At 36.6% G+C, this 12,327-nt stretch overlaps 2 protein-coding genes across 2 annotated transcripts; one reads left to right on the top strand and one right to left on the bottom strand.

The window, feature by feature from the left end:
- Positions 1-1,157: 1,157 nt before the first annotated feature.
- On the top strand, positions 1,158-4,960 carry LOC122310783 (GDSL esterase/lipase At4g01130). Its single transcript, XM_043124923.1, has 5 exons — positions 1,158-1,585; positions 3,001-3,222; positions 3,333-3,490; positions 4,303-4,573; positions 4,642-4,960. The coding sequence occupies exons 1-5, from the start codon at positions 1,330-1,332 to the stop codon at positions 4,908-4,910; spliced, it is 1,176 nt and encodes a 391-aa protein (XP_042980857.1). The 5' UTR covers positions 1,158-1,329; the 3' UTR covers positions 4,911-4,960.
- A 2,110-nt stretch (positions 4,961-7,070) lies between these two features.
- Positions 7,071-8,900, bottom strand: LOC122310753. Its single transcript, XM_043124892.1, has 2 exons — positions 8,376-8,900; positions 7,071-8,228 (listed from the first exon to the last, which is right to left on the bottom strand). The coding sequence occupies exon 2, from the start codon at positions 8,183-8,185 to the stop codon at positions 7,238-7,240; it is 948 nt and encodes a 315-aa protein (XP_042980826.1). The 5' UTR covers positions 8,186-8,228; positions 8,376-8,900; the 3' UTR covers positions 7,071-7,237.
- Between the last annotated feature and the right edge of the window lie 3,427 nt (positions 8,901-12,327).

The raw sequence follows: 12,327 nt of genomic DNA, 5'->3' as shown, positions 1-12,327 counted from the left end.
TTTTTTTTTTTGCAATTCTTATTGAATACAATGATGAAGAAATCAATATATATTTAGTTGTATCATATTTTTGTATAAAAACCTTAAGAAAAAAACTCAGTTGTTAATAAAAAATTTTGAATTGATTGGAATTGGGTTAAATCGGCCGATAGAGATGATTCAATAAAAGATTCAAAAAATTCACTAAAATCGATTAATTTTTAACCGATTCAACCAAATTTGTTGAAGCGACCTGAATCGAGCTATTGTTTAGAACCTTATTTTAAGGGTTATTTATGCAAAAAAAATATTTAATATTATTCAAGAGATTCATACAGTCATTATTTTTCTTTGTTCTTCATAAATTTTAAAAGATTGTAATTCATTTTAAGACCGTTAAAAAGCTAAATTTCTCTTAAGCATAAAATAATTTCTGTTCACACCTCCTAGCCTAAGTTTGCAAGTAGCTAAATCATTTAATGTTTTTAACATTTCCAACACAGAAATTTCTTGCCCAAAGCCCACAACTACTTAAAAAAGAAGAAGATTATGCCTAAGCCTACAATTACCAGTATCAGTATCAAGTTTACAGTGATCAAAGCCAGAGAAAATCTCCTCCGTTCATTACTTGGACCAATGGGGCCATATTCATTCTTCCCACTTTTTGGTCCGCTTGCAGCATTGGTTGTATGGGCTTGGCTTGCTCTTATCGTCATGCGAGGTCAAGTGTGGGCTTTGAGTCAACTAGATCAATAATATGTGAACATTTCTCTATGTTTTTTAATAGAATTGAGATATACATTACGTTTTCATAGCACTCTTGTCACACTGCGTTGAGGTGATACTGCATATCATCCATTAGATGTCTTTTATTTTTCAAGAAATAAATCCAAGCTATTGTATGTGTGTCTTTATCGAATAGTATATTGTAACTTTTTTGTTTTGTTAAAACATATTTGTGTGTATTTAAAAAAAAAATACTAAAAAAAAACACAAATATTGTTAAAAAAAATAATATTCAATGCACTTTTTTTAAGTATGCTTTGTTGGTAGACAAAACATTTTCAGTTTATATTATATATATAAAAAATGTTTCAATTATAAAAAAATTTTATAAAAAAATTTATAAATTGAGGTGAGTTGACAGTTAAAGACAACTCCATTACAACTAATTATTTTCACTCCATATACTCGCCAAGAGCACATGATTTGGAGTTACAGTTCACACAACTCCATTCACAGGTACTTCCCAGCTCCTCAAAATCACGAAGCCTATATATAAGATAAGGCTTGTACTTGATCAGACTTCCATTAAAGGTACTAGAGAGAGAGAGAGAGAGAGAGAGGGGAATGGGTCTCCGGTTACATAAAACTTGGATGATATTTAGGGAAGGATTAGGGGTGTGGGTGGTGATGGTGGCAATGCTTGGTTACTCGATTGATTCTAAATGTGATTTTGAGGCAATATTCAACTTCGGCGACTCGAATTCAGACACGGGTGGGTTTTGGGCAGCTTTTCCGGCACAGTCGGGGCCCTTCGGTATGACCTACTTCAAGAGACCTGCTGGTCGTGCTTCTGATGGAAGGCTTATTATTGATTTCTTTGGTAATAATCATGATCTCTAATCTACACATCATCATCATCATCTCTCTCATTTTTCTTGCCCTCATTAATTTCTTATCAAACAGTCATCATTACTGCTGCTGCTTATTGTAAATCTGTACAAAATTGTGAGCCATTCTGCATGTTTCTTACTTTCTTCCATGTTGTTGTTTGTCTTCATGAAGTCACAAAACATGCCAAAACTGAAACACTTCATGATTAAGCTCGCTCATGGTTCTTCCCCTTTTCAACATTCATGCTAAGGTGCAGCTGGATGGCTCTACACACAACTCGGTTGATAAGAATTTTATGATAAAATTCATTTAACATGGACATTAGAATTTGTGCCAAATGGCTAACATCATTTGTTTGGTTGCATGATTTTCTCATTCCTAAGAGATATGGTAGGCCCAAATTTGGCTAGATGTCGCGAGTTTTTCTTACACCCGTTTTCATCACTAGACAAAACGCCAGGCTGCACGACAAACAATCTTCTGGTGAACGATAAACACAAATAATTGAAGGGCTAGGTATTTCATGAAGACTTCAGCTGAGAAATACACTTTTATTATCTAAACATATTTTTATAATTTGGAGAGAAATATACAATCTGTGAACGCTAATATATTAAATGCTACATGTTGGCGGTGTAGATCTCAATATTAATTAAAAGCGAAGTGTTACAGTTACAAAAAGATCTAATGTACTATATTAAGTCACGTCAGTTTGTAAATTTATTTTATTAGAATTTTTTATGGGTAATGCAATATTTCTTTAATTATAATGAGATCTATACATCATGGATATATCTATCTACAATGTAATAAATATTTAGATCAAACACAATAAAAACGTTATCTATCCATTATCTAAGATTTAGAAAGATAGTGTAGGGTCGTCGTATCCTTGTATATCTTGTTAGGTCAAAAAGTAATTAGGACATTATGAGAAAGGCGCTAACAAAGCAAGTGTTGTCACTTTATATTAAATAAATGTTAGGAACTCTGGGAGTATATATGGATAGAGCCTTTTTACTCATTATTCTTATACTACATGCTATACTTGATTATTATTTTTTTTTTAATTTTTGTTAAATTAAGGAATTTTTCTCCTCGTCGTCCGTATCACTACACATTTGGTAAAGAATATATATATATATATATTATATATATAGTATGTAGTATAGAGATGATGAGTAGAATTTTTCTACGAATAGTATGCTACTTGCATCTAATAAAAAATGCCATTAAATTGCTTATATAAGCCCTACTTTTTAATGATATATCATCTTATATATATATTGAATCCAACAGACGATGTCTTTCGAATCATGAATTTTATGGTTCTTATGAGCTGAGCACACATAAATAAAAAATAGCGAATTGATTTACTCCATGTTTGCTTTTGGAGTTTGGCAGCTCAAGCTCTAGGCTTGCCATTTTTAAGCCCATATCTACAATCAATTGGATCTGATTATAGACATGGGGCCAACTATGCAACATTGGCATCAACGGTGCTCCTCCCAAACACTTCCTTGTTTGTTTCCGGAATTAGTCCCTTTTCTCTGGCCATTCAGCTCAACCAAATGAAGGAATTTAAGGCCAAGGTTGATGAACTTCATCACTCCTCAGACAGAACAGGTAAAAACCATGAGTTCATGAAAATTATGGGAACGTGGCATCCTCTTTCTGTAGTCTTTTTCCCAAAATGGAAATTGGGTATGCTCAAAAAGCTGAATTTTGTTTCTTAGGATTGACGAAACTTCCATCGCCAGACGTCTTCGGGAAATCGCTCTACACATTCTATATTGGGCAGAATGATTTCACTTCCAATTTAGGAGCCATTGGAATAGGTGGAGTGAAGCAGTACCTACCTCAAGTGGTTTCCCAAATTGCTGGCACCATTAAGGTCTGTATTTCCATAACGTGTTATATATATAAGTCCATATCATATATGCAAGCTACTAACGACCCAGATTAAACCCAAATCATCTTCTCAAGTTTGGATACCAACTTTAGAGCCTCAAGTCAGATAAAAATAAACACAAGAAGTGGACCCTATAGTATTTATTAATGTCCGTGTGGATTTTTCAAACAACATAAAATGCTCAATAAATACTGTATCATGACTCACTTTATGTATCTATCTCGCTCTCATTTGGAACTTTTAAATTAGAACTTGAGTAGATCTTGATTTGCCTAATGGAACATTAATTGGGTCTAAGCCTAGGGGAACAAAAGAGAACTCTTTTTATTGCTGAATAGAAAAAGGTGTAGGAGGGGACAAGGCAAACTGGATGTAGCTTTCCTTCTTGGTTGTGACTATAATAATTAACATCATACTCGTTGAAAACCGGACAAGAGAGATCTAGACAATGAGAAGCTAAATTTACTCTTTCAACTTGTGTTTTAGTCATTGTATCTAAACCTAGCCTCACTAGAAAATTTAATGAATCCTTAGGCGGCTAATACTAATAGTTTAAGGTGAATTCGAATTCGAATCTAGAATCTAGTACATGCCAAACTACTTTGGTGTAATCCAAGAACCTATGAGCCACCACCAAGGTGCTGGGATCAAAAGAGAACACTACTCAGACACAAGTTCTCTACTCAGACAATGTGGCCTTGGTCCATCCCAAGTCCTTCATGAGTAAGTATGATCATTTAGTTCTGCATTTTCTAGCAAATATGACCATTTATATTCATTGTCAAAATTTGAAGGAGCTCTATGGCCTAGGGGGGCGTGCTTTTCTGGTGCTCAATCTTGCACCAGTGGGCTGTTATCCGGCATTTTTGGTGGAGCTTTCTCATGGCAGTTCAGACCTCGATGAGTTTGGATGCGCGATGTCTTACAACAATGCAGTGGTGGATTACAACTACATGTTGAAGGAAACACTAGCTCAAACTAGGAAAGCTCTCTCCAACGCCTCCCTCATATATGTAGACACTTACTCTGTATTGCTACAGCTCTTCCGGCATCCCAAATCTCATGGTACGACTTTCGCCTAAGGTTTTCATGTTTTACTTCTAAATTCTAAAGCTATCATCTGTTTGAATCAGGGCTCCAATATGGAACCAAAGCATGTTGTGGACATGGGGGTGGTGTCTACAATTTTGACCCTAGATTGTACTGCGGAAACAGCAAAATGATCAATGGGAGCATTGCAACACCAACAGTTTGCAGTGACCCACAAAACTATGTCAGCTGGGATGGAATACACGCTACAGAAGCAGCAAACAAGATTGTTACAATGGCCATTCTCAATGGCTCTTATTTTGATCCCCCTTTTCCTTTACATCTACTCTGTGACCTCCACCCTATTGGCTAATTAATTTAACCGTTGCTTTATATATAATTTATAAAGGATTATTGATGCTATTTGGATATTTGAAATTTACCGCTTAAATGACCCTATTGACATGGCACCAACATGCATGTGATGCCACGTGATTTATTAAAAAAATTAAAAACACAAACACAAATGGATAGAGGAAGAGTTTTAAATATTTTTCTTTCTGTATTTTGGGTCGCACTTTTTATTTGAAGATATATATTTTTATTTTTAATAAATCATGCGGCACTGTGTGGTGGTGCTAAGTCAAGAGAGTCATTTGGGTAGTTAGTTTCAAATGACCCAATAATACTCTATATAAAGAACTTACGCCCTTTTAGGATAGATATATGAAACCTCAACTCCTATGATTGCTCCTTAAAAAGAACATTTCAAGCCACATAAAACCCGAATTGGAATTTTGAACTAGACAGGACAGAAACCTTTCGTATTTATAAGAAAAAGCCAAGTAGTCCCACTCCCGATTTTATTATAATAAAAACCTTAATTTTTATGTGGCAGTGACGATTGAAATAGAACCTAAATGGTCGAGAAGTCTTTTGGGATTTAAAAATCGAATGATCTTTTATAGAAGTTGTTAGGAGGTAAAATATCACAGGGCCTAAAATGATTCTCAAGGCTAAGCGCATAAAGGGTTATCACTAGAGGATAAAAGAAGGAAAAATGAAAAGGGATAGAGAAAGAAGGGAAGGTAAGGTGGTGTTATGAGGAAAAGATGGGAGGAGACATAAAAGAAGGTGATGTGACATAAAGTAAGAGAAGGAGAAAATAAAAGGCAAGGGATTTATGACTTCTGGTGGACTTTTTGCTAGGCTTTAGGGTAAGGCTTCTTCATCTTCCAGACATGGGTTTTAGCTATAGGATCGAGATCGAGAAGAGAGATTTATTAAATCTATTGTACAGTGAGGATGAGAGATAATACGAGATTGTAAATCAAGCTTATTATAATGGATTATCCCTCCCCTAGCTTAAGTGGACGTAGGCCAAGTACCGAATCATGTAAATTTGTGTGTCTATCTCTCTCTATTTTTTATTTATTTATCTACTGTTCACCGCCATAGATATACACATTGACGTCGTACAATCGCACTAGCTTATTCAAGGGCACACATAGCACCGATCTAGGCCCAGCACATCGGGGGGCCCACACAGCACCAATCCAGGCCCAGTTCAACCTCTATGCGGTCGGAGATGGATCCTTCTCCCCCTTTTGGCCCAAGATTGAAGACCTGAGCTGTTGAGAGTCTGATTCAAAAGCATACGAAACATAACATCAACGCAAGTAATAGATACATCTTTTACACCCCAAATTTAAATTTTGAACAAATTCAAAGAGACGAAACCTTGTGGTATTTTAATTTGATCTTCAAACTCAACTAAGTGTTAAGGATTAAAAGATGAATTACCAAACATATTAAAAGACTAGAAGGAATTATCAAATTTATATTTAAGTAGACAGGCCTTTTGCTTATGGATTGACACGACGTCTCATCTGCTTCAAGAATCTTGGCTTACGTAAGCTTATTAATCTATTTATGATCTTGAGCATCTACATTCATTATAAATATATCTATACATTGATCAGTTGTTTGAAACAGAGTTCACACATATACGAATGGTGTATATGGAATCTGAGAAACTTCTTGGAAATTCACGCCAAAGTTGATTATTCCTCATAGGGTCTATGTCGACTTTTTAATGTGTAAAATTATTAAACTTTGAAGGCTATAGATATAATCCTTCTACCTACCTCAAGTCCTTGTCTTTTGCATTCTAAATCCCATGAATGTTTCAGACACTAGAGTCAAGTTGCCGACCTTCATCACCTAACTCCAGCTAAGCTAAATATGCCCTATAATTCAAACCCGCATTTCATGCGGTTTGCACAAACTGGAAGAGCCATATAAGTTTTTGTCCTGGAATTTGTCATCGCCAATCATGCATGATGTACGTAGTACTTTTTAAGTGACTTTCATCAATCAACGGCCACTTTATAGATAGCCACCGTATGAGTAAGGGTGACTAAAAATATTAATACAGCAATTCTCGATCTAGACGAGATAGAGAGAAGTTATTGTACGAGAATTCCCTGAATGAGCCGCTATTGCAGACTCAACAATAATGAGAATATATCAATGAGTAAACTACTAATCGCTTTTCTTTGGCAGTTAAAAAGGCAGGAAAGGAAACAAAGGTATCTCCACCTGTAAATAGTGGGAACTGAAGAAATTTCTGGACCAACAAAAAAGAAAAAAAGAAAAAAAGAAAAAATATGTACAATTAAATCAAATTCATGTGATCAATCAAGGAACGTATTCATTCTCAAGGGCTGGCTGAGTTCTAATCATTGATGCAGAAGGCAATTTACTCCCTCCAATCCAAAATGTGTCGAAAGCTACTCCTCTTTCAGTCTGCTGCTCCATTTTCACGATCTTCCTCCTCCTTAGCAGTCTGAAGATGGCTGCCAAAACCAAGCCCCCTAGAACCAGCACAACGAATCCTAGCCCGAATCCAAGCACCCAAAATTTCAGAATACTCTGATCATGTTTCTTTGGTACAACAACAGAAAAATGACCTGCACTTCGTGAAACACAAACGTAAGACTTATTCATGTCCTTCAGTGTAAACGATCCATCTGCACCAAATTTGACACATTTTGGTGTCAAATCCTTTCCTCCAAGCACAATATGATGAGAAAAATGAACTGAAATAGGGTTCCCCTTGACGCTGAAGTTGACCTTAAGATTGCCTAAGGTGCTTGAATTAGAAGAATCATATGCCACGAATCCGACCACAGGAGCAACCAATCTATAGCCAGGCACGTCATGGTAATAAGAAGACCAGTTGCCGAGGTTTTGACACAGAATGGCTATCCTTTTCGCATAAGGCTTTGGTCGAATCTTTGGTGGGAATTGGAAGAGGCTAATGTTCTTTCCTTTGGCCCAAAACTGCCCACTTCGGAGTCTGATAGCTGAGACTTCCATGCCTGAGAAGTTTGCAGGGAGGGAAATATTGTATAGAATCCCTGTACGAGGATTTCCTAGAGATTTATTTGCATGATCATGAATAAAAGCATTTAAAGAGTCAAGGTCATAATCGTTTGAGCCTCGAGCAAACGATGACAATGACAAAGAAAACATCACCCAGATGATGTAATACCAGCTTTTGCAGAAGCCCATCGACTTTACCAGTAAAGCATTTTCCTGTCTTTTATGTTGATCAGTTCCTGAATTGCAGAACCGGATAGCCATTGATCATGATCAGGTAAACCCATTAAAGCTTCTCTCGTGCAACCTTCCCATGCCACAATTCATGAAAAGCATACCGGAAGCCAATTGGTAATTATTTACAGACACAAATAGGAAAAATATACGAACCAAGGTCAACCATGAATAATATCATAACGATATTGGTGGGTATGAGAAGGTAAACCAAAATCACCTTAACAAATTAAAGTGCTTCACAAATGAGATCAAAACCACTTCGAATTCTTCAAATCCCTTTAAAATTGACTTCGACGCGATCTTCTTGGAATTACCTGGGAATTAAAGGGAAATGGGTTGTGCTGGAGAGGGTGAAGGATAATGTGGCAATGGAAAGGGTAATGGGAGGGGTTTGAATATGGTTGTATTCTATGAGTATGGGAAGCCATATTAGACTGGCACCCACAAAAGAAGGGGTCGACTTTGAGTTGTTGTTGGGTACTCTCTTCTTGCTTTCTATTTATATTTTAGTATACCTTTTCTTTTTCCTAATCAGGTGGGTTAGTTGAGAGAGAGAGAGATTAGGTTAAGACAGACCGTGCCAACGAAGAGTTCAGGTGCGAAGAGTCCCACAGGGAGAGACGAAAGGACGTTTGCATGTCCAAGGAATATGAGAGCTTGTCTTAAGGCTAGTGATTTGGAGGCCCCGTGGTTACCCCAAAAGCAACCTAAAAATAGAAAATTGTAATGATCATAATTTAAAAGGTCACGAAACTTGGTGTATATATATAACTAAAGGAGTATTAATTGCGCGCCCATTGTAAATATTGGAGCCGAAGTTGCTTTTACTATTTTCCGCCCAAGTGTCTGTCTCTAAGCTACGCCTTCGATTTACTTTAACCAATTAACCAAGATGATAGATTGCTTGTGTTTAAATTGTAAACAATTATATGCATCTTCGTGATGTACGTGGGTAAAGGGTCGTTGTGGGTAAAGGGTCGTTGTCTGGCCGGCCTTCATAGACGACGTACGTGATGCGTTTTGCTCGGTCAACTTTGCATTCAATTAACAATAATGGCAGCTAGGACTTGGAGTTTGCTCAAGCGGTAGAGATATTGCTCTAGGTGGCATGCTCCCTCAAGTTTAACATTCTTCTTCTCGGATGCCAATAATTTCTAGAAGTAATAAGTTTATAAGAAATTCTTTACCAAGAACTTGTGCCCTCCTAGAATTAGTCAGTTATTCCTTGGTACCATTGCCAAAATACCAATAACAGATCGATAAAATACTATTAGTTTTGGGCTAAGATGGTTGTTGTGGAGCTTGTATGATGAGCTGCTCAACTTAGCTAAGAGAGAGCCCTTATGGCCTTTTTCGAGTTCATGTAAAAGTTAAATTACCTGTGTTATGTCTTATAAGTTAACTTTGAGCTGCAGCAAGCTTAAGGTTGCGTTTGGATAATGATATGATTTCAGATACTATGTAAATAGTAGTAAAAAAATAAAAAAAAAAGTATTAAATAGTAGTAAATAGTAAAAAGTAATGATAAAATAATAAATAATAGTAAAGTATAATGAGATCATTCCTAAGATTATATTTTAGTAGTAGTAGTAATAATAATAATAATAATAATAATACCTTTATCGGAAAAAATAAGGGTTGGAGTCAAAGGTCAACTTGCAGATAAGCATTTGTTCAGTTTACGTACTATCAATATTTTTCACATTCTATTTTTCCAAACACATTTTATAATTTGAAGAGATATAAATCAATTATGTGAAATCTCATTAAATGTTGAAGCACACAATATATAGTTAAGGTAGTGGGATTTATCATGATGAATTGCTTCTAGACAAAACCTTCATTTTACACCCTCCAATGGCCCATTGTTCTTATTCTAGACCACAATCACTGAATGATAAGTCCAATTCACTGAACAATAAGTTTTTCCTCATTGTTCTTAATTATTTCGTTCCTACGTACCTTCATTGTCTGTCCTAGCTTCGTTTTTGCTTAGCTTTATTTTTCCGTCCTACCTTTTAGGGTTGCCACTCGGCCAACCCGAGTTGGGTTTGAACCCGACCTAACCCCTCAACAAGAAAAAACAAACTAACACGAACATTTAGGGTTAGGTCTGGTCAACTCGAGTTTTTTTCCTCATGATTTTTTTCATTACTTGAGTCCTTAAATGCCATCCACAAATCAACATAAAAGTGATTACAGGCACTGCAAGTGGGCTTGCGGTGAATATCCATGAGACACTGGAGGACCTGGTCAACGCTGTGCTTGTGGATTTAGAAGGCTAAGATGACCATTAGTGACGTCCCCACCAAGGTCGCCATGGCTAGGTGGAGAGACAATGCTGAAGAAAAAGAAGAAGAATCCATTGAGGAAAAGAAAGAGATTTTCTTGTTATGTTTGATTCTCAATCAGAGTTGATGAACACACCGATGATGAAAAATCCAAAAAAGGAAACCTTTGCTTGAATGTTCAGTCTCGAGGTTGCAGTGCTGACTGGCCATACATACTGGGAATTGGGAACAGGAAATTGGAAAGTTGCTTTATAATTTTTTTTCTCTCTCCCTGAATATCCTTTAAACATGGATACCCATCTCTCTCTATCTTCCATTCTCATTGCCCTCTCATTCTTCTCAACAGTAACACCTCTATCTCACTGCCTTGAGGGTAATCCCTTCCTTGCCCACAGTCGTACCTATGAGTGTGGAAACCTTAAAAACATCTCCTTCCCTTTTTGGGGAGGTGATCGGCCTCAGTATTGCGGCCACAGAGAGTACTATCTTGAGTGCCAGAATGATTCGTATGAGGTTTTGAAATTTGAAGAGCTTGAATTCCGAGTTCTAAACATGAACCAATATGCTCGTAGCATGACCATTGCAAGAATGGATCTTTGGGATATCCAATATTCTTGTACCCGAAAGTTCGTCAACACTGCTTTGAATTACACTTTGTTTGATTACTATCCTCAAATGGTTTAGAACCTAACGTTAGTCTACAACTGCTCTTCTCAAGTGAATACATCGGAAGAGAAAAGGTCCATGTGCGGTTCAGAAGGTGGTGATAGATATAATTATACTTACTATTTAGACGAAATCAACCATACAAAAGTTGCGAAATGCCGTTTTAATATCCAAGTTCCCATTATTTAGCGGGGTTGTGTTGCTCCTTTTGGTTAGGACCCTCAAGAAAGAGGAAACCAGACACTTTAGAGCATACTGAATGACTAGTTTGAGGTGAGATTTCAGAGAATGAGGATGGGAGGCAATGGTGATGACGAAGAGTATGAGGAGGGCAAGGCGGCTAGGGTTTGATATGCAAGTAGGAGTTTATAAACCTGTTACTTGTCAGTTGGGTTGAAAATGATTTTTAGCGAGTTCGACCCGAAATGTAATCCAAACCAATTTTAATTGACGGGTCTATTTGGGTCCTTTGGGTGGGCCAGGTCTTCGGGCTTTTTGCACAGGCCTACTACCTATATTTTTCACCTACTTTTATTTTCTAGCCTACCTTCAATTTTCGGTGCTATCTTCATTGTCCAACCAAGCTTCATTTTTTAGTCTATATTCATTTTTCTGTCCTGGAATGATACCTTATTTGCGAAACTCGACGAAGAATATGGACCGTATATTCGACAAGAATGTGAAGCTGAAAATGAGAGCTATTGAGAAGAGAAATGAGATGATGGGAACGAGAAGTGGAGGGTTGAAGAAAGTTTTGAATCTAGACTCTGATTCAATACATTTGGTTCTATCCTAAAATATAATGAGAGGCCGATGTGTCAAATGCCTAAACTTACCTCATCCGGCCTAGTAATTCTCTTGCATCCATCTCTTTTGAAATTCTAGAATTTGTTTAGGTGAAAAAAATTATGGAAATAAAAATTTTACATGCAATCATTTTTATGTATATTTTTATATATTTTATTAATATAATAAATTATATATTAAAAAAATTGATGGAACCCATTTATGAATTGAATTGAAGCTGTAAAAAATATGCAAGAAGGACCATATCTTATATTCCTAAATCTGATGCTTGTAGCTGGGATCATTCTCTATAGTTATCATCACGAAGTACAAGAGAGCAGTACACGACCCAAAAAAAGGCACACTTTTGAAACCAAGGCAAGGGAGAGAGATGACCCAAAAGCGTGGATAGCAGATAGGGATGCA

Source organism: Carya illinoinensis, chromosome 1, assembly GCF_018687715.1.
Source record: "Carya illinoinensis cultivar Pawnee chromosome 1, C.illinoinensisPawnee_v1, whole genome shotgun sequence".
NCBI classification, from domain to species: domain Eukaryota; kingdom Viridiplantae; phylum Streptophyta; class Magnoliopsida; order Fagales; family Juglandaceae; genus Carya; species Carya illinoinensis.
This window is presented reverse-complemented; position numbering and strand designations above follow the sequence as displayed.

Coding starts and splice junctions, on each gene's coding strand:
- LOC122310753 (XM_043124892.1), bottom strand. CDS start 8,185: ATGGCTATCCGGTTCTGCAATTCAGGAACTGATCAACATAAAAGACAG.
- LOC122310783 (XM_043124923.1), top strand. CDS start 1,330: ATGGGTCTCCGGTTACATAAAACTTGGATGATATTTAGGGAAGGATTA. Junction 3,223..3,332: donor TCACTCCTCAGACAGAACAG/GTAAAAACCATG, acceptor TTTGTTTCTTAG/GATTGACGAAACTTCCATCG. Junction 3,491..4,302: donor AAATTGCTGGCACCATTAAG/GTCTGTATTTCC, acceptor CAAAATTTGAAG/GAGCTCTATGGCCTAGGGGG.